Genomic DNA, 23,145 nt, shown 5'->3' on the forward strand with positions numbered 1-23,145 from the left:
GAAGATGACGTCGAACATGCCATTGAAGATGTTGTGATCGATGATCAAGAAATAAGAGATGATCGTGATAATGAGGATGAGCATGCCATTTCTCATGATCATGAGAATGACCCTACCATTGAGGATGATGGTGATGATGATGAGGATGATCAGGACATCGATACCATTATCAATGGAGTACAGAATATCGATAGTGGAATAAATTTAATCGTAGCCTTACCAATTGATCAAATGGATATTGATGTTGATCGTTTGACAAGGATGGATCTTATTGAAGATGAGATCGAACCCTAACCAATCCGTCACTGTATGTTCTAAATTGATGACATTTCTATCATCTCATATGCATGATTTATTTTTGAATATATTTCATTGTTGTAAATGCATGTAGTGGGATTGTGTAATGATGTATACTGTAATGTACTATGAGATGGTTTAAGGAAAATAGTTTTTAATTTTGTTAAGGAATTCAGTTTTTTTTCAGTTTTTCTCTGCCATGCGTGTATTAATCCGTGTACAGTGGCGTGTATTTTTCCGTGTATGATAGCGAGTATTATCCCGTGAATATTATCGTGTATTTTTCCGTGTATAATAGCGAGTATTACCCCGTGAATATTATCGTGTATTTATGCGTGTATTACTGCGTGTATATAAACGCGTTTATACACGCGTTGATAAATGCAAATATACACGCGAAGTTAAATGCTAAAATACACGCGCCCGATTTTATTCAAATACAAGCGCGACCATACACGCGTTCGTAATTTATCGCGTGTATGAAACGCGTGTATGGCAGCATTGTCTTGTAGTGACCCGCACCACCGATGCCCTTCGATCGCTCCAACCGTCGATGCCCTTCGATATCTCCAATGTGCATGGTCAACTCCGATGGCACTCATGGAGGCAACACCCCTCTCCTTTCCCCGACGAGGGATAGCAAAATCCTCTTGAGCACCATCTTTCTTTTCCCGACAAAAGATTTTTCTTCTATACTACATGATGAGGGTTGGGACTTCACGGAGGAGAACACCCGTGGAGGAGATAAGGGGAGCACTCTCTCTGCAGGAGGGGAGACACATACACACTATCTTAGACAAACTCTCTCTTGTAGAACATTCATTGTAGCACATTCTAGAAGGAGATTCTTTCTTGTATCACATTCACTCTAGCACATTCAGCTAGTACATTCGGCAGAGAGCACATTCTCTAGTGTATTACAGTCTCTGTGTGCAGCACAGTCTCTCTTGTATAATTCTTATCTATAGTTGGTATACAGTGTTGTTCTATGTTGGTGTTTTGTCTATCTCTCTATGTGAGTGAGGTGTGTGAGTGGTCAGTGGTGGGTATGGTGTGAGTGAGAGGCTTGTAGTAGGGATACTACGGTGCTAGGTGGTGGTCGGAGAGCACGGTAGACAGTGTAGAGCATAGGTCTTGCATGTCTAGCCAGTGAGGCGGACTCATCCTTTGCAAGTATACTTCCTTGAGAGGATCCACACTCCCTTTTCCCCAGCCCTAGTGTTTGTGTTGGTAGTCCTCGAGTTCCCTAGCAAGTACCGATGGAGTCATCCACATCTATGTTATGCAAAAGCTTTTATTAAGATTTCTATTAAGATTAGGGTTTTGTATATACTCTCTATCAGGCTAAGATTATGGTTATTAATACTTTTTTTTCTTAATTTGGTTTGATTTTGTAGGTTATCAACAATACAAGGCTCACAAGGTAAGAGATCTCTTTATTGTTTATTTTGTCTCTTATGCTTTTACATATTATAGGGTTTGTAAGCTTTAGGGCTTCTAAGATTAGGGTTTGTTATTTTTTCCATGCTCTACGGATATTATTTTGAGAGCTATGCTTATCTCAAAAGGTGGCCATATTCCTCAGCCTCATGCATGAGGCTAGGACATAAAGCTTATGCATGAGGCTAGTGCATAAGCCTCATGCATGAGATTTATGCATTAGACATATGCAGCATAAGCCTCATGGTGCATAATGGCAATACATAAGCTTTCACTACAAGAGAATCAGACGTCAAAATATGCGTCAAAATACACATGTAAAATGTAGTCGAAATATGCGTCGAAATAAAAGTTGAAATTTTTTATTTTTTAAAATTGAATTATATATAATATTTGCTAGTTCCCATTCTTGGGTGTGATTTAGCCTTCTCTTTCTATCTCTTGGCAAGCATATGTGTCTATGAGAGAGAGAGAGAGAGAGAGAGAGAGAGAGAGAGCTAGAGAGAGAGATGATCAAAGAGAAAGAGAGATAAAGAGAGAGAGAGAGAGGGGGGGGAGCCGAGGGAGAGAGGAGGGTATAACTTCCATCACGCTCTTTGAAGGAGAAAAAATGCTAGCTCCTCCTCCTCGCCACTAAGGTGCAATTTAGAAAGTGCTCTATTTTACAATGAAATTAAAGTTCATCATCAACTTGCTCATCCTCAACGAGATCCATGGCTCCAAATAAATCTATTTCTAGAAATACTCCATCATTGTTGTCAATTGGTGGAACCGGTTGTCTTGTAGTAGTAGAAGGTAATTCATCCATGATGTCATCCTCTTCTAGCTCTAGCATGAGAGCTATCGATGCATCATGATCATACTGAGCTTGAGTTTGTTCTTCTTCTGGATTATCTCTAGTGTCTATTTCTCGTTCAAGATGTATTTTCTCAATGAGTACACCTTCATCTGATCCTAATCCCGTGTGAGCCTCACCTACTTCCTCAACTAGTATGTCTTCTTCATGTTATTCAATAGGTGCTAGTGGTGTATGCTCAACCATCACATGATCTGGGGGGAGTTCCTCAGTATCTAGCAAACAGTCAACTGCTATTTTCACCTCATCAAATATTTGTTTTCCACGTGGATTTATTTGGATCACAAACAACCATTTATGATCTGTTGGTTCTTCCACAAAGATGACTTGCTCACAGTGCCCTGGTAGCACAAATGTGACCCTTTGGTCAGTCCATATCTTTGTGCAATCTACTTGAAGAAATCCACACTTGTCTTTGCGTACAGTTACTTGCGTCCCTTGAGTTACCAACTTGAACCATTTCACATCAAAAATGAACATATCAAACTTTTTGAATCCAACCTTGATAATATCTTGAATTGAATCCAACCTTGATAATATCTTGGATTGTTACACAATAATCTAGCATGCCTACTTCAGTATTGCCATCACTTGCAATTGAACGATTTTCTTGCATGAAATTAGCCTTCACACCGCAATTAAATGTTGTGCTCTTTTTATCTATTTCATGCAATGCTACATCCATTGTTCTCACAAGGCCTTTCCCTTGTGGTTCTTCCCCAACTAGTCAATCATCTTCTTCTTGTGTCCATAATCTTGGCATATCGGGATCAGACGTACTGAGAAATTGAGTTATATATACAAGTGATTCTTGAACAAGACATCCCATTGCCATACTACCTTCAGGGACGAGCTCTTTGACAAACCCCAGCCACAACAATTTCATCAACCACATGAACTAGCAAGTGCAATTGAATGGTTAAAATACTTGTTGGAAAGTATTTCTCAGCCATTGTAACAGCTAATGTGTCTCTACTAATCTCTTTCCTTGATATCCAACATACCACTGCACCAATTTTGTAAATTGTTGCTCTAATGTCATTGTTGAGGCAATCCTTGATGGCTATAGGAAGATGAATTGCAGGAATATGTGCCAATCATGACTCTTCAAACCACTAAGCTAATTGTCCTTTGTAAATGCTCCCTTCAAGAAATACATGCATCCTATAGGGGTACGAAACTCACGAATGCACTTCTTTACACACCGTTGCTCATCCTTTGTCATGACCCAAAGGTGCCTTTGGTAGCTTCACCTTTCCATCTGCTCTATTTTGGGCCCATAAGTGGTGCATGAATTGAACCTCTTGTAAATCATCTCGTTGTGCCTTGCTCTCCTTTGCTCCTGTGATGGTTTTTCGAAGCACCTCGGCTATATTCTTGAAAATGTGCATTGGGTCAAGAAGATAAATAAAACAACATATTCAAAAAACACAAAGCAATGCAAATTTACAAATATCAAAGCTCACCTTTCGTCGGCCAATCTTGATTCTTTCTTCTTGGACATCTTGAAATCCTAGAATGAGCAAATGCTCCCGAACATCTCCTAATCTCCATTCATTGCTTACATTCACCACCTTAATTGAACCATCATGGAAGAGTCACAGATAAATCTATGGGTGTATCCACACCCTCACTTGATTGCAAGGGAACCCACTCCCCATTCTTCTTCACCCATCGTCCATAGAAGAATCGAATGGATAAGCTCTGACGAGTCTTCCAGTATCAAAAGGTCACACTTGAAGGCACCACTTTACATGAGTAGATGTCACCTTTGTGTAACCCCTCCACAATATTCCGCAAATACCCAAGACATTGTCAATTTGTTCAATTTGCGATTTCTTGCAAATGAACATTGTTGGGGTGGGTTGTGGAGAAAGCTTAGAGAACATAAATACAAATAGATGGATTGGGGTAAACCATCCAAGCCCCACAGAATTAGAGGCCTTAGAGAATTTTAAGGAGGAGTGTATGTGAGAATACATCTTGTTTTTGAAAGCGTTAACACTCCACCTATCCGAAACTGGCCACTCTAAACTATGTAAAGAGTCCACATGGATCTCCTCAAGGCTACCATATTCTGTAGGCCAAGAAGGGACTTTGTAGAGTAAGAGTGTGTGTAAAAGAATATATTTTTGTTGAAGAGGGCTCTATGATTCTCACCTAGAAACATTAGCTCACCTATTGTACTATGAAAAGCACTAAACACACCAATGGGGCTTCTCAAAGGTTGTTCTTCAATATAGCTTGATGGGAAAGTGTTTACAACCCACATACCAGAATTAGTAAAATAAAACAAGCCATTTCCAAATAAAATTACAACCACATACTTACAGTTGCAAGGGAGTCTATTCCTCTCCATGGAAGGAGGAAGATACATATCTATAGCCATGTAGACATGTTGTATTATTACCTTGATTTCTCCATTCTTATCCTTCTTGAAATGAAGAATCCTTCCCTTCCAATGGTGTTCCAAAACATATCTATAGCCATGTAGACATGTTGTATTATTACCTTGATTTCTCCATTCTTATCCTTCTTGAAATGAAGAATTCTTCCCTTCCAATGGTGTTCCAAAACACCATGGTTAAGAACTTGATGTGGACATGTGGCACTTGGTTGCATATAAACCCAATATTTCACCCTAAATGGATGCCCGATCCACTCACCTTCATCATTTGTAGTGTTGTAGAGAAGGTACTCAAAGATGAAATCACTTGGTCTCTTACTAGAGGTAGGCATAATGAGATGTATTGGTTGACCTGTTGGAAATCAGGATGGTGACATTTATGACCAGTTATTCCTTCCGCAGGTGGAGGAAGTCACCATGTCCACACAAGAGGGGGGTATACAACAATTATCACAGATGAAAGCTGGAAGATTTCGACACACAACCAGACTAGAGAAAAGAGTTCCTCACAATCCTAGAATACAGTGAATATATGTGTGTGTCACCAACTCAATGAGTTGATCCCTTGTACATGCCCTTAAAGAGAAGATGGACCCCTTTGGAGTTTCAAGAGGCCAAGCAGCGGGATTCACATGTCTGTTATAACTTTCCCATCTTCATGCTAGCCACATTTACAGACATAAGAGAACAAAGGAAGAAAATGCTAAATTGGATACAAGCATGGCGCCGTATCTCGGACCTGGCGATAGTTGCCAGCGTTCGATTCTTAAAATTTCTCTTGGTCTTGATCGATCAACCCAAGGAACGGGATGATGGGTATGATGCCAAGCAGCTGTAATTTGGCATGAATCAAGGATCCTCTAAAAGAGGCATGATGTTGTATTATCATCGCCTAAGTTGTCTTCCTACCTATATGCATGTCACATTCGAGGACATGGTCGACACCGGGTTTTGGAGATCACACTCGGCATTCCGAAGAACCCTAAAAAGCTTCAATCATGTCATAACTTCTACTATCACACGAGTTCGATGACCAGGTCTTTCGACCTCGGTAACAAGTTCTAAGGACAGAACCTACATCAGGTAGGGGGGATTAATCCACTCCAGTGGTTGCAAAATCAATGGAATAAGTAAAGAGTGTTAAAGAGAGAAATCTAGAGAGAGTGTGTGAAAGTTAGAGAGAGACAGAGAGAGAGTTGGCTAGTTTGAGAGAAATAGAGACAGTTAGAGAGTATAGGAGAGTTGGCTAGTTTGAGAGAAATAGAGACAGTTAGAGAGTATAGGAGAGTTTGAGAGACTTAAAGAGAGAATGAGAGAGAGAGAGAGAGAGAGATACTATTACAAGAAAAAAAAGAAGAAAAAAAAAAGAAAATCACAAGGGAAACTTTTCACGTTAATGATGACAAGGAGTTTCAATTACGTGTAGATGGATTCGTCTCTTTAGAATTAAGAAAAGAGAGAGAGACTTGAGCAAGTGTCCAAAAACACACCCAATTCCTTGGAAACCACAGTGTTAAAAATAATTCATCCCTGATTAGAATTCGCACGGGGTGGCCAGAATCTCATGCTTGTAATTAGCATAGCAAAATGTACTGTGTGTTTAGAGGCTTATTATCTTCCTTGAAAATTTAAAAAAAAACGTAGAGTCAATGAATTTTGAGAGAAGAGACATGATGATGATGTGGAAAAGGAGTCGTGAGACTGTGATGGGAAGTCAATGAATTTTCTTTGAAAATTCTAAAAAACATAAGACTTTTGAGCGAAGAGGCATGATGATGTGGAAAAGGAGTCGACCTAATTATTAAAAAAAGCAGCTTGCTGGTCGCTTATTATCATCAAACACATCATCATCTATACCCTTCTCACACACATCATCATCTATAGCCTTCTCACACACATCATCATCACTAGCTCACACGGTTCACTTCATAGCATTCATTCTCCTGCCTTCTCTTTCCAGCCCATGCTGGATCCCGAGTATGAGATCATCAAAGCAGCGTGCGATGCATGGATCTTGGCGTTTGTGGCGCCCGCTTCCCTTCAAGCTAATAAAGCAAGGATTTTATCCAAAATGCATTTTTTGTTGTTGACCCTTTAAAAAAAAAAAAATCCTCACTTAAAATTAAGATATCTAAGGATGTCACTTCCCCCTTTTTTGGATCTTTGTTGTTTTGCTAACAAACCCTGATCAAATGGCTAGATATCTGCTGAATTTCTTTCTTTGGTTCTACCATTGGCCGTTGTGAGCATGTATGTAATGAGAGATGGATTGATCAAGATAGGTTGCTTGGATTTATACCTTTTATAGTTAGCCAGGAGGAGGCTACTTGGGTAGAGAGAGCTTCTACTAAGGAGAAGTGTTCTGTTGATCTGAAGAGCATGGGTAGGGAAAAGTCCCCTTGCTAGGATGGGCTTTCTTTTGACATTTTTTTTTCACTTCTATAGGGTTACATATTCAAACTTGTAAAGGGTGGTGTGGTGCCTAAGGAGTAATTAAAAGTACATGTAACATAGCACATTAGGGCAAGGAAGGATATTTTTCTACTAGGTGGACTTACATTGCATATGCATGTAGGAGGGAATTAACAAAATAGTAGTTTAATGCAAATAATACATGTATACAAAGACCTACATAGGAAGGCCAAAAATAAAATATCACAACATGTATACATGTAAGAGTTTTATAAAAAATTATCTCAAAAAATGTAAAAATTAACAAATAAGGGTAGTTGAAATAGATGTTGACTCAAACGTGATTATTTAGGTTTTATAGAGTGACCCACTTGGGGTGTGGTTGATCCTACCATTACAAGGGGCCTTGTCACATTGATCCTAAACAACCTGCTTGCTTTCTTCCTAAACATTGGAGACCTATTACTATGTTGCATGTACTGTGTGTAAGGTGGTTGCTAAAGCTAGTTCTTCCAGGCTTATAGCTCTTCTACAAAAGTATGTCACTCCTCATCAACATGGTTTTTTTAAAGTAAGGTCTATATATGATGACATTTTAGTTGCGATGGTGGAAGGTCTATATATTTAAAAGTCAAAATTATTGCTTATTTAGGAAGACAATAGTTTTTGCCTATCATCTTGGGTAGGGGAAGTGATTCCTCAAGGCCATATTGTCACGCATCTGGGAGCTCCTTTGGGGGTACACATTTCTAAAGGTCGATTGGGTATTGGATAAGATTAACTGGGTGGCTTTGTTGTGGTTTTTGCCCCTAAAAAGATGGGATTTTGGGAAATTTTTTATGCTCCTAAGCATTCCATTGGGTATTGGATAAGATTAACTGCGTGGCTTTGTTATGGTTTTTGCCCCTAAAAAGATGGGATTTTGGGAAATTTTTAATGCTCCTAAGCATTCCATTGCTATGCATGCTAAATTTTTTTGGCTCTAACCAAGCAAGAATAGTGTTGGTCTTGGATTTTGAATTTGGATTTGTTCATACTAGGGGTCAATTAGAAGAAGCACTCAAAATGGCATCATAAATTGGTATCTGATGCTTAGTTAAAGTTATTTGGGGCACAATTCTCAATGCCCTTTGTTAATAATTGCAAGCAAACTACTGTGACTTTATCCTAGGAGGGTGCTTCAAGGTACAATGGGAATGCTTTACTTATGTTATCAATTTGGTGGTCTGCTTTTCTTGCTCAGTTGCCTTCTTGTTGAAATATTAAGATGGCCAACTTTTTGAATAATAAAGGCTTGTTATGTTTGGAGATTTATAGAATGCTACCAAATCTGATTGGTTCTCTCTACAAAAGCTTAACAATAGTCTTGTAATTGAGTCACAAAAGTGGCTCACAAAATTGGCTTAGGACAATTTTATGTAATTCTTACATAACTTTATTATATGATTACAAAATTTCTTAGGTGATCTTTTTAGATAAATAGACAAAATGGGGTATTAATTTTGATTTAAAAATCCAAAAATACACTTTTTAAAAAATGGCAAAATCACCAAAAACAGCATCAAGTAATGCAACTTGAGGGGTTTGAAAATGCTAACAATTTTTACGTAAGCATTATAACACTTCTATAAATATTGTATACAAATGGTTGGATTTTAGCCTTCTTAAAAATTATTTGAGGTGTTTTGTATATGAACATTTTGAGCATTTGAGCCAAATGACCCTAAAAGATGGCAATATAAGCATAAATAATCTCACCCTTTTGGAGCCCATTATTTTTTTCAACTCGTATCTGGTCTTCGGCATACTTCCTTAAAAGGGTCTTATTTATAATGTTCCAACTATAAAGGGAAAATTTATTTGGAAAAGTCTGTAAAAGCCACAAAAATGGCTTTTCTCTCTGTAAGACTAGTGTTAAAGGTAGCTATAAACTTAAGGCCTAGTAGCCTTCCACTACTATCTGAGGTGTTAGCTAGATGTGCTGCTGAGTGGACGGTCCCTTTGACCACAAATGAAAATGAAAAATATTTGTTTTCAAATTGAAGGTGGTCCCTGAGTTCTTCCTTCTGGGATCCCTCTTCAAGAAAGACTACATGAAGTTACTAGACCAGCAGAGGTGGGTGACTACGTTTAATGGTCTTTGGAATAAAGCTTGGTCTCCTGCTTTTTGGACCTCTATGTTATCTGATGGGGCTGGGTTGCTAAAATGACTTGTGGCATATAATTTTTTCATTTGGAAAGTACTGGTGGGTGCTCTCCCTTTGGGAGCTAAGCTAGAAAAAATGGGGCTATCTTTTGGTATTTTTTTCGGTGCAAAGCAAGCTTGGAATCTAATCAACATTTATTTCTTAGCTTTTGCACCAGGTTGATCAAAAATGTTATTTAAGTACCGAATTAATAAATTTAATTTGGTTCTAAGTGTGTATTTAGGGTTAACTAAACATTAAAAGCTATTTTTGTATTTATAGAGATAACACTTGCTAAAATATATTTGGTTGACTAGAAATGCTAATGTATGTGACTCATATTACTTGTATGTGCCTACACTTAAGGAATTTGGAATGCACCATATGATCTGTCTAATTTGAAATGCTAATGTATTTGACTCATATTACACTTAAGAAATTTGGAATACACCATATGATTTGTCTAATTTAGTAGAATCAAGAAACTTAAATTCATTTACTTGGAGAGCTATGTCTAGGAGGGTGCAGTCACTAGCCAAGTGGTAAGAAGCTCTCCTTGTGCATTGTTGTTTTCAGGGCATCTTAGGCATATTAGAATAGTTGGATTGATTCATTGTGCAATATGTAGTGCAACATGATTTTCAAGTTCCTCTTTTTATGTTTTAGGATGTGGGCCTTTCTCGAGTTTTGTTGTTGGGATGTTGATGGGAATGTGTAGTATTGGCCAAAGGAAGATCTTGATTTGGAGAGAAGTTTTGAGTTTTTTACTTCTTAGTTGGTGGAGAGTTGGTGGAGGTATTCTGGGTGCATTCTAAGGAGGAGGTTTTCATTCCCTGGCTAGACTCTAAGCTTCCTTCCCCATCTACGGGACGAGGCTAGTAGGAGCATGTCTTGAGCTATCCTCAGAACAAGCTGACATCATTAATATAGGATGGCACCTAGTGCAAGGGCTGATCAAGGGGAAACTTGAGCAGAGCATTGGGCTGCAAACTGTGGTCTACAATCACAGTCATCTCGTGTACTTAAAATACAATTGTAACACCTTGTGTGACTCTCTGGTGCAAGGGCTAATCAAGGGGAAACTTCAGCAAAGCATTGGGCTGCGAACTGTGGTCTACAATCACCGCCGTCATCTCGTTAACTAAAATTACAGTTGTAACACCTTGTTCTTGTATGTATTAGAAATAAGTAGTTCTAGGGCTATTGTGTGTGCTGTGTGTTCAATTTGTTGTTATCTTCTTTCTCTACTTTTAAAACCCTAGCACATAGGCACAAGAGCTCTACATGCATCATCAACGATTGTTTCTTATGGGTGCATCTCTTTTTTGTGCATGAATGCGAACTTCTGAGGTTGAAGCATATCTAAGTTTGTAAAGATTGTGTTTGCACCATGATACGAATGTAGGAAACCATTGGTGTAAAGAATTGGTGATTAAGGGCATCTAGTTTCATTATTGCTAGTGAGGTTAAAGTCTCTCTCTAGCCCAAGGCAAGGGGAGTTGGGCATCGGACTGGACTGTGCTCACAAAAAGGCAGGCTACACAAGTTTCAGAAAGACAGGCACAATAAACACTTTGCTGAAAGCCAACACTAAACTCTTTATAGAGAAAACTAATGTTGGATCCTAAAAGACTAGCACAAGCCTACCATGTGATGCTAGCTTCCACCTCTAGCACTCTCTCTCAGGAGAAAGGACCTACAACAAGGATCCCCAAGACTACTCAAACTAGGAGAAGAAATAGGTCGGTAAGTTTAGCAGCTCCTCTTTGTGGGCAAGATGTCCCTTTTATTTCGACTGCTTCCAGTGTAGTTATATATTTCATTGCAGGGGGCTTGCCCTCACACAGAACAAAGAGCTTTGTATGCTAGCCATAAAAAACCAATACTTAGGACATGCAACGATCCTACATGCAATGAAGTTGATCAACTTGAAGATGCCATGCAGGGGTTCATGAAAAGACAAGAAATGGATAGAGAAGAGAGGAATGCCTTATGTACAAAGAATAGAGTGTATAACATAACCTTGTGCTTAAGGGATTTAGTATGCATCATGCTCGCGACTCTCTGCTTGAAAGATGATGTCTGCTTCCGGGACTGTATACGCTAGAGTGGCACCTTTGCACCATGGAAATCCTCGGCAAAAGACAATCTGTAGTCATGACTACTCTTCTTCCCCAACTCTAGATGCTAGAGCGGTGCCTTTGCACCACGGCGAAAGGGGGTTGGCAGGGTCCTCCCTCAATTAGCCAAAGCCTTCTAAGCGTGCCTCATAGGCCTTGCAAAGTTCTTCTTGTTTCGGGGTGCAATACTGTGCAAGTATCATATGCATAAGACCTAAGAGATGCACTTGGATACAAATCCAATCAGGGACAACATACTATGTAGGTTTGGGATGCTACATCTCTCATGCTGAGTGTAACTACTATGACATTTTTCCACCAGTAGACTGTATGGATCCCTTAGCAGACCTATGCACGAACAATGATACCTTTAGGAAAGAGCGCATGAGACCTAAATGCTAGAATGGGATTTACTCAATTGGGTCTTGGGCTCAAGGCCTGTCTGCTATGGAGACAACAGCTTGTGGGAGAACACTCGCCCGAGTGATGTGTAGAAACCATACAATCATATTGGATGGCAGTCAACTATGCCCCAACACATGACATTTCACATGAAAAACAATAGCAAGAGGGAAAAGCGTCGTGGACTATGCACTAGTTAGTGAGAGAGAGGGGGCTACCTTCGATCTTTGGATTTTGGATAGACCCTTGTACATTACGAGCACAGGCTCCTTCGCCTGGACAGCAGGTCAATGAGACAAGATGAACAATAGGGTAACTTAAGAAGATGTGGAAACAATTAGAAAGGCATATACATGATATCATGGGGACTTTCACAGAGGGATATGTACTTGTATATGGTAAACACATAGTGATGCTCCTCCTATGATGCATGAGGGATACCCTATACTTGTGTATGATTATGCTTGGGGATATGACACTAGGTGTAATTAGCCAATGGAAGAGCTATGGATTCTCTTCAACTGGTTTCCAATGAAAACATAGCATTACAGATCATCTAGCTACTATGAGAGTCCTTATGGTGGAGAGGATACTTCAAGGGAAAGCACTCTGTTGTTGCCTTGTGAACTTTTAGTTGGCATTATAGACTTTGGGATAGAATGGAAATCTTCATCAAATGCCAACTAAAGGTACACACAGAGTTGTCCGCTCCTTATCCTTACTATAGTGGGGGTGGAGCATGGATGAAAATGATGGTCTTTAAGACCATTTAGCCTGAACCAAGGAAGAGAAATCCTAGAATAGGCCCTTTCTTGTTAACGTTTCTATGTTTGATGGTTGATATTTTATGTCAATGGCCACTTAGGTATTTTGTTTTATTTGACAGACTCAAAAAATAGAAACAAAAAATTCTCTCTTGCCCTCCATATCCTCCCAATATAATCACACTTACCAAGATTCTTTGAATTTGAAATTCTAATTGTTAAAAAAAGGACGTGTATTTAATATTAACACTCAGAGATTTATTTGAACATTTACGTTAATTCTTTACATTATATATTTATATATATATATGATTTGAAGATAAATTAATTTATTGAAACTTAGTTAGCAATGAGGTGCTCCCTATGGTAAAAAAAAGTAGCAATGTAATTATAAGAACCGTAAAGGGCCTCTTGTGTGGCTAGGAAAAGCTCAATTTTCATCAACATTTGGTTTTAGCTCCATGGCACCTTGGGAAGGACCAGGGGAATCTTTTTGTCTTGAAAAAAATGGATTGTTACTAATGCATCTTCCAAACTTTTGGTATTTCCTATCATTCCTCTTGCTCCAAGATGGTCACTGGTCGTGGGAATTAAATCCACGCAATCATATCACACACGGTTTTGTTTTTGTTTTTTTTGGCCTTGCATCTAGTGTGTGTGAGTAGTGTACTTTGAAATTCAAACAAGCTTTATTTTTCAAGAACATACCTCATGATAACACATGATCTATTTTTAAAGAACATACCTCATGATAACACAGGATCCTGACACATTAAATTTATTGCGAAAGTCCTCCACCACCTTCACACTGTTTTCCATTGCTTGCCAAATTTCTTCATTCTTTTGCTTATAACTCTTTTACTGCAATTGCCATATCTAAATCTTCAAAGTTAAAGCATCTTGTATTTTCTCTTCCAAAAAATCCTAGGTAGTGTATTGAAGGCAAGTGCCATAATTGGTGAAGATGGCAAAGGCCTCCAAGTTATTAATGGTTAAAGTTGGCCATTTTCTTCCTAGGAATTTTCCTTTAAAAAATCATTGCTAATAGTTAAGTTAACCTTTCTTGGCTCTTCTTTTGCAAGAGTTTCTAGAGTTTTCTCCTCTCTATCAAACATAATACTATTTCTAAACTTCTGAATGGTTCATTCACACTCTTTATGTTTTGAGCGTAATGCCTTGAATTCCATTGCAATTCTAAAAAGTGTCCAATTATGTCATCTTTGGAATCCTTTTCATTAACAACCAACTATTCATGGCTTCCTCACTATCCTCACTAGTCCAAATAAGGAAATCAAGCATTGAACGTTAAAATTTTTATTCTCCTACACAGAATCTATATGTTTTGAGCCTAATGCTTTGAATTCCCTTGAAATACTAAAAAAGGTCTCTAATTGTCTCATCTTTGCACTTACAAACTACACATGGTAGACCATCTTGGTTCTAAAATCTTGCCTTTACTTGCCCTTGATAAATAATGACCCACTTAAAACCCTAACTTTTGGATGAAGTTTCATTTTCCAAATTGATTAAAAAATAACTTCCCATGTATAATAAAACCATCAGAGGTCCCTTCTTCCATTCAACTTCCCAACCAATCCATATAAATTTGATCATTTGAACCCGCAATAGAATGTTCTAGAATTTGTTGATGTAAGCTTAGACATTCTGGAACTTCTTCCAAGCTATAGGTCGATGTTTACCATGCTTGATCACATTTCATCACAAAGCAACACTTCCAATCAAATGGTTATAAGCACATTTAGTCTTGCCCCTTTTTTAAGAATTTTTGAAAAATAGTCATCCAGTTGACTAAGCCATGAAATGCGTACTCGTGTGTCTTTCTTGCCATCATAGTTCTAGAACATGAATGCCTTTGAGCTAATCCATGAGTCTTTCCAGGAACTTTGGGCATGCAAATTGGCTTTCATAGTGCGCCTAACATGATCACTTTCCTCCTTGTCATCACAGACGAAAGAGTCAAGATTGTGCTTAAATTGGTTCATATGTCGCTCTAACTTGCATCAGACTTCACACTCACTTGCAATTTGCTCTTGAAGTGCATAAAATTACTTGCATAGTGGGTTGTGCAGGTAAATCGGGCATCACAAATAAAGAAAGAAAGAAAATGCAATTTATGATGTGGATAAATTAATAAAAACAACAAACTTTGCTTTTAAACCATGTTGAATTTGGGTTAAACATTTGTCCAAAGGTTGATCTTAGCACCATCCTTTACTCCAATTCCAAATGAATTCCGTGCATAACTAAGAGTCTTGAGTTTTGGTCGACTTTGGCAAGATTTTTAAAGTCACTTCGAATCTGTTTTGAGTATTCAAAAATCCTACCCAAGGCTTGATGTGACGAGGAAACTGGCATTGAAAAAGCATCTCCATTTTTATTTTTTTAAAATTCCTAATTTGGTAATGCCCAAATGTTTTACTTGTAAGAAGTCTTCTAATTTTTCAAAGGGAAAATATAAACTTTTTCTATAATTCTTCCTACAAATATTCAGTAAGCCGGAATGTCCCTATTATATAGACTAAGAAGAGTTTTAGAGCTTAAAGAAATATACATTGGGGGAAATTTGGACTCAAATTGGGATCTTTAAGAATTTGTACACATTCTCTCTTTACAAAAATGGGCTCATTGTGAAATTTTTGCAAATCAACTCAGAAGCGAGCGGAGTTTGGACATTTGGAATCTACTCTTTGAGACCTTTCTAATGATATGTAGCATGATGGGCAATTTAGCATATTCAATGAGTCCCCAAATTTGGTGATGATGTTGCCCATCATGCTCGAAGAGTAGATTTCCAATATCCAAAGTCCGATCACCTATGACTGGATTTGTAAAAATTTTACCATGCACCCGTTTTGTAGAGAGAGAATGTGTACAAATCCTTAAAGAGCCCAATTTGAGTCCAAATTTTCCCTAATGAAGTTTTTTAGCTTATAAGTCACTTAAGCTTTTCAATGTTATACGCATTTAAAAGCTTATAATTTGATAAGCTTTAAAGCTTTCAAAGCTCAAAGCTTAAACTTGTTTTTGAAAGGTTTCTTCATGAGTGTAATACCCGCGGTCTGCATGCGACTATGAGAAAGGAGAAAGAATCTACTAGCGCTTGTGATTTGCCGCCCATGGATGGAAAGGAGAAGGAAAAAAATTTCAAAGTATTTATTATCCTTTAAAATCTTGAATTTTCCACTTAATTAAATTTTTAATCAAGAAATTTACAGCCAATCGCTTTTTCCTCCAAATTGATTTATGGGCAAGTATCCACTATCCATTATGGAATTCTGTCATAGGTAGTGGTTTAGCAATCTAAAAGTGGAGCCAGTATGCTGATTTTAGTTGTGTAGACAGATTAACAAGAGGTTTAGAAAATTTGAAAATCACTTTTCAAGAAAAAGGATGGTTTTATGGTTATGTAGAGTGGTTTATCATTTCCTTTACCTTATGGTCTTTGCCCTTTAGATAAAAGCCTGCAACTCTTGAAACCTTTAATTTATGCTTTCAAATTTTTAATTCTTGCCTCCATCTTCCGAGACCCATGGCTTTGATACCACTGACACAGACACTTCTAGGACTTCTAGGAAAATAGAGTCTTGTAAGAAAATATGTTATTCAACCTAATCAACTCATCAAAAACCACAAGTTACATGTAAAATACTTAGCTCATGAAAACAACTCAACATTGGGTGCAATTTTCCCCTCTTGTGTGTGGTCTCTCCCCTCACATGAGTATTTACATATTTTTTTTCATTCCAAAGTAGCCCATAGCCTCCAAAAATACAAAAAGATACTTTTACTTGCACAGCACTCTCTTAAGCTCAAAATAGAGTGTCCATAAATTAAGGTTAGGGTTAAAGCATATCACACTTTAGAAAAGTATTAAAGTTCAAGTCTAAGGTTATAAATTTAAACTTTCAACATAAATCAAAATGTGCACTAGTTAGCACATGTAGATACAAAGCTTGCTTACAAAAATGTGTGTCAACAAATAAAATTATGTGTATCCTCCTCAATCTTCTAAATTATCTTCACCTATAAAATAGCTAATAGTAAATTGGTAAACAAATATTCCATAAGTATTATAACCATCACTACACACATGTTTGCCAGGCATAAGCAACCCAAGAATCACACATCCATACAAACCAATTATAACAAACATTGGAGGACCCAATCATATGTAAATGTACAAAAAAATATTAATTTTTATAATGGCATCATCCATGCTATTAACATTATTTGGCATGATGCAAGGATAATCCAAACATTTTCACGTTATCTAAGAGGGTAGAATAATATTTCTAAGAGAGCTTAAAATATATTCTCATAACATTAGAGTACTTACTTGCATGACTGGACCTAGAACTAACAAGAATTAGCACGATAGGCTAAAAGAAGGGTAAGCTTCTCCATAGCTTGCTCTTTCCATAGCTCTCTTGAGTGTTAGGAATTGGGTGGATATTGGAGTGCCAACTCCCTTTGGACCACTTGACCTTTCATACTCTCCTTTAGGGATGCTTTCGTGCCCTAGCCATACTCATCACCGCTAGCTCCTCGGTGCTCAATACAACAAGAACTATGCGAGCTTCACTCCCTATGCAGACCACGACTCTCCATTGGTGTCCAGGCTCGGAAGTGAGTGGTTCCATTGCTAGTGGAGTTAAATAAGCTAGAGGTTAAGGGATACTAATCCACTCCATTGGTTGCAAAATTGATGGAATTAGGAACGAGTGTTAAAGAGAGAAATGTAGAGTGTGTGAGTGTTAGAGAGAGAGAGAGAGAGAGAGAGAGAGAGAGAGAGAGAGAGAGAGTTGGCTAGTTCAAGAGAAATAGAGAGAGTTAGAGAGCATAGGAGAGTTTGAGAGAGTTAAAGAGAGAATGACTGAGTGTGTGTGTGTGTGTGTGTGTGTGTGTGTGTGTGTGTGAGAGAGAGAGAGAGAGAGAGAGACTATTACGAGATATTATATATATATCTGTGCAACATATCTTGTATATCTTCAAGGAACTCCTTGATAGATTGCAGCTTCTCCTTCTATAGCCCTACGGCTATAGGAGCGCGCATCAGCAGAGCTGGAAAACATGCATCAACATCAATGGACTAAATCTAGACGCCGAATGTTTTGAACTGTTATAAGCAAACTCTAAATGCGACAGATACTCCTCATAATTGGATCGGATTTTGCTAACATATGCTCGAAGCATATCTTCGAACACTTGGTTACTCTTTTCTGTCTGACAACTATGGATGGTGTGGCGTACTCATACTCAGAGTAGTTTCTAACCTTTTGAAGAATTCACTCCGAAAGTGGATATTAAATTTCCTATCTTAATCAGAGACTATATCTATGGGCAGGCCATATAGTTTGTAGAGATGCTCGATAAACAAACTAGCTAACTCGGGTGTTTTGACCGTCTTCTTAATAGCTATAAACTTGACCATCTTGGTCAATCTGTCAAAACCACTACCCAAACCGAATCATTTCCTTGATTCATTCGCGTTGGACGAGTGATGAAATCCATGGAAATACTCTCCCATTTTCCTCTAGGAATATCCAATGGTTGTAGTAAACCTCCAATCTTGAGGTGCTCATGCTTATTGACCTTGGACGTCCTTGAACAAACTAGGCTAGTAAAATTGTCGTTTGACTAGTGCATAGGCAAATAACCTAGCAAGGGACCCCCTAGAGATGTCAATCTTTTCCTCATCAATGTCATCAGTTTCAAAGGATACACTCCGTATTTCTCCTCGTCAAGGAGATTGTTGGTGGAGTGTTCATACTCATCATCATCAGCCTTTGAGGGCTGATCGCCCCCAAATTAAGTGTCGTCCATCGCTAGGATGGACCTACGGGGTCATCTTCGGACAAGGCAATGTCGTGAGCTATGTCAACACAGGAGTCTATTTGGGCTCTCGCAAGCTCAAAGGCAATAATCCTATCTCAATCCAGCGGGAAGAGACAACTTGACTCATGCAGTCAAGTTCGGCCCTGGTAGGCCTGAAACGGAGGAAAGCCCCAAAGAAACCCTCTAAACCACCACACAGTTGGTGACCTACCCCCGCTCATGATTGGAATCTAGATTTTACTAGGTCTTGTTCTTTTTATTTATATTTTTTGTAGATAGTGAAATAAATGCAGAAAAGAATGATAAATAATAAATAAAAATAGGGCAAGTTGATGGAAAGTAGTCACCCAATCCCGTAGAGTGTGCAGGCTATTGAACTTGGCGAAATCCATGGTGAAGCTTTGCGGTGTCGTTGGGGCAAGCTCCTAGGCTCTGTAGCGAGACTACTCAAAGGGACGACCTACGCACTATGGTGCGGTCACGCGATCGATGTCGATATCGAGGAAAAGGAGCACCCCGACGCGACGCACTATTGTGGGGAGGTGCAACACCGACTGGGGTGCAAGATGGAGAGAATCTGGCAAAAAGAATCTCGCTATTATAGCTGCGGGTGGCCGTCGACCGGTGGCTGACGATTGTGCAGCCCCTCCACAGCAAGCAAATGAATGAGTTTACTATCCTCGCGCTGGCTGGGGGTATGCATCATTTTTGTTGACGTCGGCGTTGTTGCCATTTATTGAGTCTGGCATAGCTGCTTTTGTCCTTGCCCGCCTTGCCTTGCCCGCTGTTGTCCCACGTAGCCCTCTTTAGTATGCCGGCCAGCCTTGGTGCTGCTGTAGAGAGCAAACGAGAGAGAGAGTATGGTGCCTTTTTTCTCCCCCGGGTATGGTAGCAGTTAAGAGCAGGTAAGAGAGAGATAAGATGGTGGCAGCGGTTGAGGTGCGTGAGCGTGCTCCCTCCTTCCTCCTCCTCCGCCACTCAAGCTTCCATCGTTCCTAGCGAGATTACTTTTGTAGCTTTTTAAGAGTTTTAGAAAAAATTCATTTCTTTTCTATGATATTGTCTCAAAGAAATTCCTAGCGAGGAAATACTCTCAACATAAGATATTAGTGGAAAAAATATGTATCAAGTGTAAGAAAATTTAAAAACATAGTTCTTCATCGTCGTGATTATTTGTAAGAAAGTTATAATTTTAAAAGTTTACGTTCAAAATACCTTAAATAGTATTTTGAGCTCTACAAATGCAATTAAAAAAACTAACTATATGAATATAAGCCATGTACCTTTTATCAATAAAAGACGCGCGTTTTATACAAGTCTCCTTGAAGATAAGGTTATTAATATATTTTTATACTATTTTAGTAAGTTTAAAAATGTTTTTTTTTCCAAAACTTTTACGATAGGCAAATGCTTCCTCCACAAGCGCTCTCAAGTAGTTTCAAGGAAATTTTAAGTATTTTTTTAAAAAAAATTTCATAAATGGGCCTTGAGTCGATTATTTTGTGGCTCAAATATAAGACTTAATAAGCCAAGTAAATATTTTATACCTCCATTGAGCTTACATGGCACAAAAGAGAAATCCAAATCATGTTGTCCATGAAGACAACCCATTCCTTGGAAACCAGAGTGTTAACAACAATTCAGCACAATGTAATTCGCACGGGGTGGCCATATGATGCAAGTAAGAATCTCAGGCTTCTCAGCACTCTGTGTTTAGAAGTTTCCTTGGAAAAAAGAAAAGAAAAAAAACGTTGAGTCAGTGAATTTTCTTCGAAAATTCTAAAAACCATAGACTTTCGAGAGAAGAGACACGATGATGTGGAGGAGGAGTCGTGAGCCCACCTAATTAGAATGGGAGTCAGTGAATTTTCTTCGAAAATTCCTTTAAAATACCAGACTTTCGAGAGAGAAGAGACACGATGATGTGAAAAAGGAGTCGTGAGCCGACCTAATTATTGATGGTGATCGACCCGACCGCTTATTAAAAAGAAGGGCATCATCGGTAGCCTTCTCACACACATAATTTACTCGCCTCTCTACACATCATCATCATCTTCTGTAGCCTCTCAAAATATCACCAGTTCAAGTTCCACTTCATAGCATTCATTCTCTATGGAGCCTAGCGAAACATACGACTGGGTCCCTGCCTGCTCTTTCCAGCCCATGCTGCATCCCGAGTACGAGATCATCAAAGCGGAGTGCGACCCCTGGATCCTGGCCACTGCGGCGCCCGCTTCCCCTGAAGCTGCCCAGTTTCTTCGTGACTGCTTGCTTCCTTTCTTCTGCAGCGTCAGCTATGCCCAATGCGCAGCGCAGCGGTTAGTTCCGATCACCAAGTTGGTGAGCTGGTTCTTCCTCACTGACACCGATGATGACAATCTCTCTATTCGTGGCTGTGCCACTGATCATGTCTGGCAACCACGCCGCAACCTCATCCTCGCATGCTTTGCTGGCCAAACCCTCGATCTTCACCTCTCAGCTGCTGCGGACAGCACCGTAGAAGCAGTCTCGGAAACCCGCAATATCCAAAAAGGGCTTGCTGCCCTGCATGACATCTGGAAGGACATCTCCAGAGACATGCCTCTCAAAATGCAGTCTCGCTTCCTGCAGGCCACCAGACGCTACGTTGATGCCAACATGATCCAAGCTCGATTCCGGAGCACTGGGCGCGTTCCAGGTGTCGACGAGTACGTCAAAGTGATACGCCGGCCCGCTTCGTTAGTTCCGTCATGCCTCATCTTGCTGGAATACGGCCTCCACATCGAGCTGGACGAGGAGACGCTAGAAAGCGAGCTGCTGCTGCAGCTGCACGACGCAGTGGTGGATCATGTAGCGCTGCACAATGATCTGTTCTCTTTTGAAGCTGAGGTGAGCCATGGGGACTACTTCAACCTGCCATCTGTGATCTTCCGGGCACGCGAGGCCGCGCCAGGGTTCACTTTTGCGGACGCGGTGTGGGAGGCTGTGCGCATGGTGGAGGAGGTGGACAAGCTCAGTGCGCAGATGATGGCCGAGGCCCAGAAGTCAAGCCTCGTAGAGAAGCCTGGAGTGGAAGCCTACCTGCGGGGGCTGGGACTATTAATGGCAGGCAACGTGGAATGGTCTTACCAGACAGCCCGCTACTCGCACACCTGCTCCCCACAAGGCGTCGTGCTTCCGCTGTGCTGCAGAGCAGGTGGCCTCTCCTCCATCTTAAGAAAAAGAAGTTGCCTATTCAACTGAATGATTCTTCTCAGATCTATTTGGCTTTGCAGTAAGCTGCTCTGATTAATAATGAGACGTCCCCTTATCAATTTTAGCAATGGGTGGGCTAATGCAAGGCATGTTTTAACTAAAGCTGCACTCGCTAAAGCTAATAAAGCAAGGATTTTATCCAAAAATGCATTTCTGTTGTTGACTCTAAAGTTTTCTTCTCCTCACTTAAAATTAAGATATATAAGGATGCTATTTCCTCTTTTTTGGATCTTTGTTGTTTTGCTCACAAACCTTGATCAAATGGCTAGGTATCAGCTGAATTTCTTTCTTTGGTTCTACCATTGGCCGTCGTCGTGAGAGGATGTATGTAATGAGAGATGGATTAATGAAGATAGGTTGCTTGGATTTGTTCCTTGTATAGTTAGCCAGGAGGAGGTTAGTTGGGTAGAGAGATCTTCTACTAAGGAGAAGTGTTCTGTTGCTCTGAAGAGCATCCATGGGTAGGGAAAAGTCCCCTTGCTAGGATGGGCTTTCTTTTGAGTTTTCTTTTTCACTTCTAGAGGGTTAGCTATTCAAATTTTTAAAGGGCGGTGTGGTGCCTAGGGGGTAATTCAAAGTACATGTAACATAGCACATGGTATTTTTTTATTAGGTTGACTTACATTGCATATTGGCATGTAGGAGGGGATTAACAAAATAGTAGTTTAATGTAAATCATACATGTATACGTAGACCTACATAGGAAAGCGAAAAATAAAATATCACAGCATGTATACATGTAAGAGGTGTATAAAAAATGTAAAAATGAACAAATAAGGGTAGTGGAAATACATGTTGGCTCAAACGCGATTATGTAGGTTTTATAGAGTGACCCACTCGGGGTGTGGTGGATCCTACCATTACAAAGGGTAGCTAACACAACACAGACTCAACTAGAGTCAATTCTTCACTTATAGCCTTGCCTTCAAAAGATCTCCATCCAAACAACATAGAATTGAACCAAAACCATAGAAGAACTCTTTAACTCCACACAACTTGTTCTTTGTGTATTTTTAGAAGACTATGCAACATGCAACAAACCTTGAGACTAGGAGTTGAGCACATAAATGAAAAAAACAACAACAGACCAAAAGTGCTCTCACACAAATGACCACCAAAGAAACCAACTATACATTCTCAATCTCCAACAAGATCAACAACAACTATATAA

At 39.4% G+C, this 23,145-nt stretch overlaps 1 protein-coding gene across 1 annotated transcript; it reads left to right on the forward strand.

The window, feature by feature from the left end:
• The first annotated feature begins 20,852 nt into the window (after positions 1-20,852).
• LOC147629753 (microbial Terpene synthase-like protein 13) lies at positions 20,853-21,962 on the forward strand. Its single transcript, XM_086810967.1, has one exon. The coding sequence runs from the start codon at positions 20,853-20,855 to the stop codon at positions 21,960-21,962; it is 1,110 nt and encodes a 369-aa protein (XP_086667093.1).
• The last annotated feature ends 1,183 nt before the right edge of the window (positions 21,963-23,145 follow it).

Source organism: Cibotium barometz, chromosome 17 (assembly GCF_041138505.1).
Source record: "Cibotium barometz isolate CiBa-2024 chromosome 17, ASM4113850v1, whole genome shotgun sequence".
Taxonomy (NCBI): domain Eukaryota; kingdom Viridiplantae; phylum Streptophyta; class Polypodiopsida; order Cyatheales; family Cibotiaceae; genus Cibotium; species Cibotium barometz.

Bases quoted from the DNA above. Each gene is read 5' to 3' on its own strand.
- LOC147629753 (XM_086810967.1), top strand. From the start codon at position 20,853: ATGGAGCCTAGCGAAACATACGACTGGGTCCCTGCCTGCTCTTTCCAG.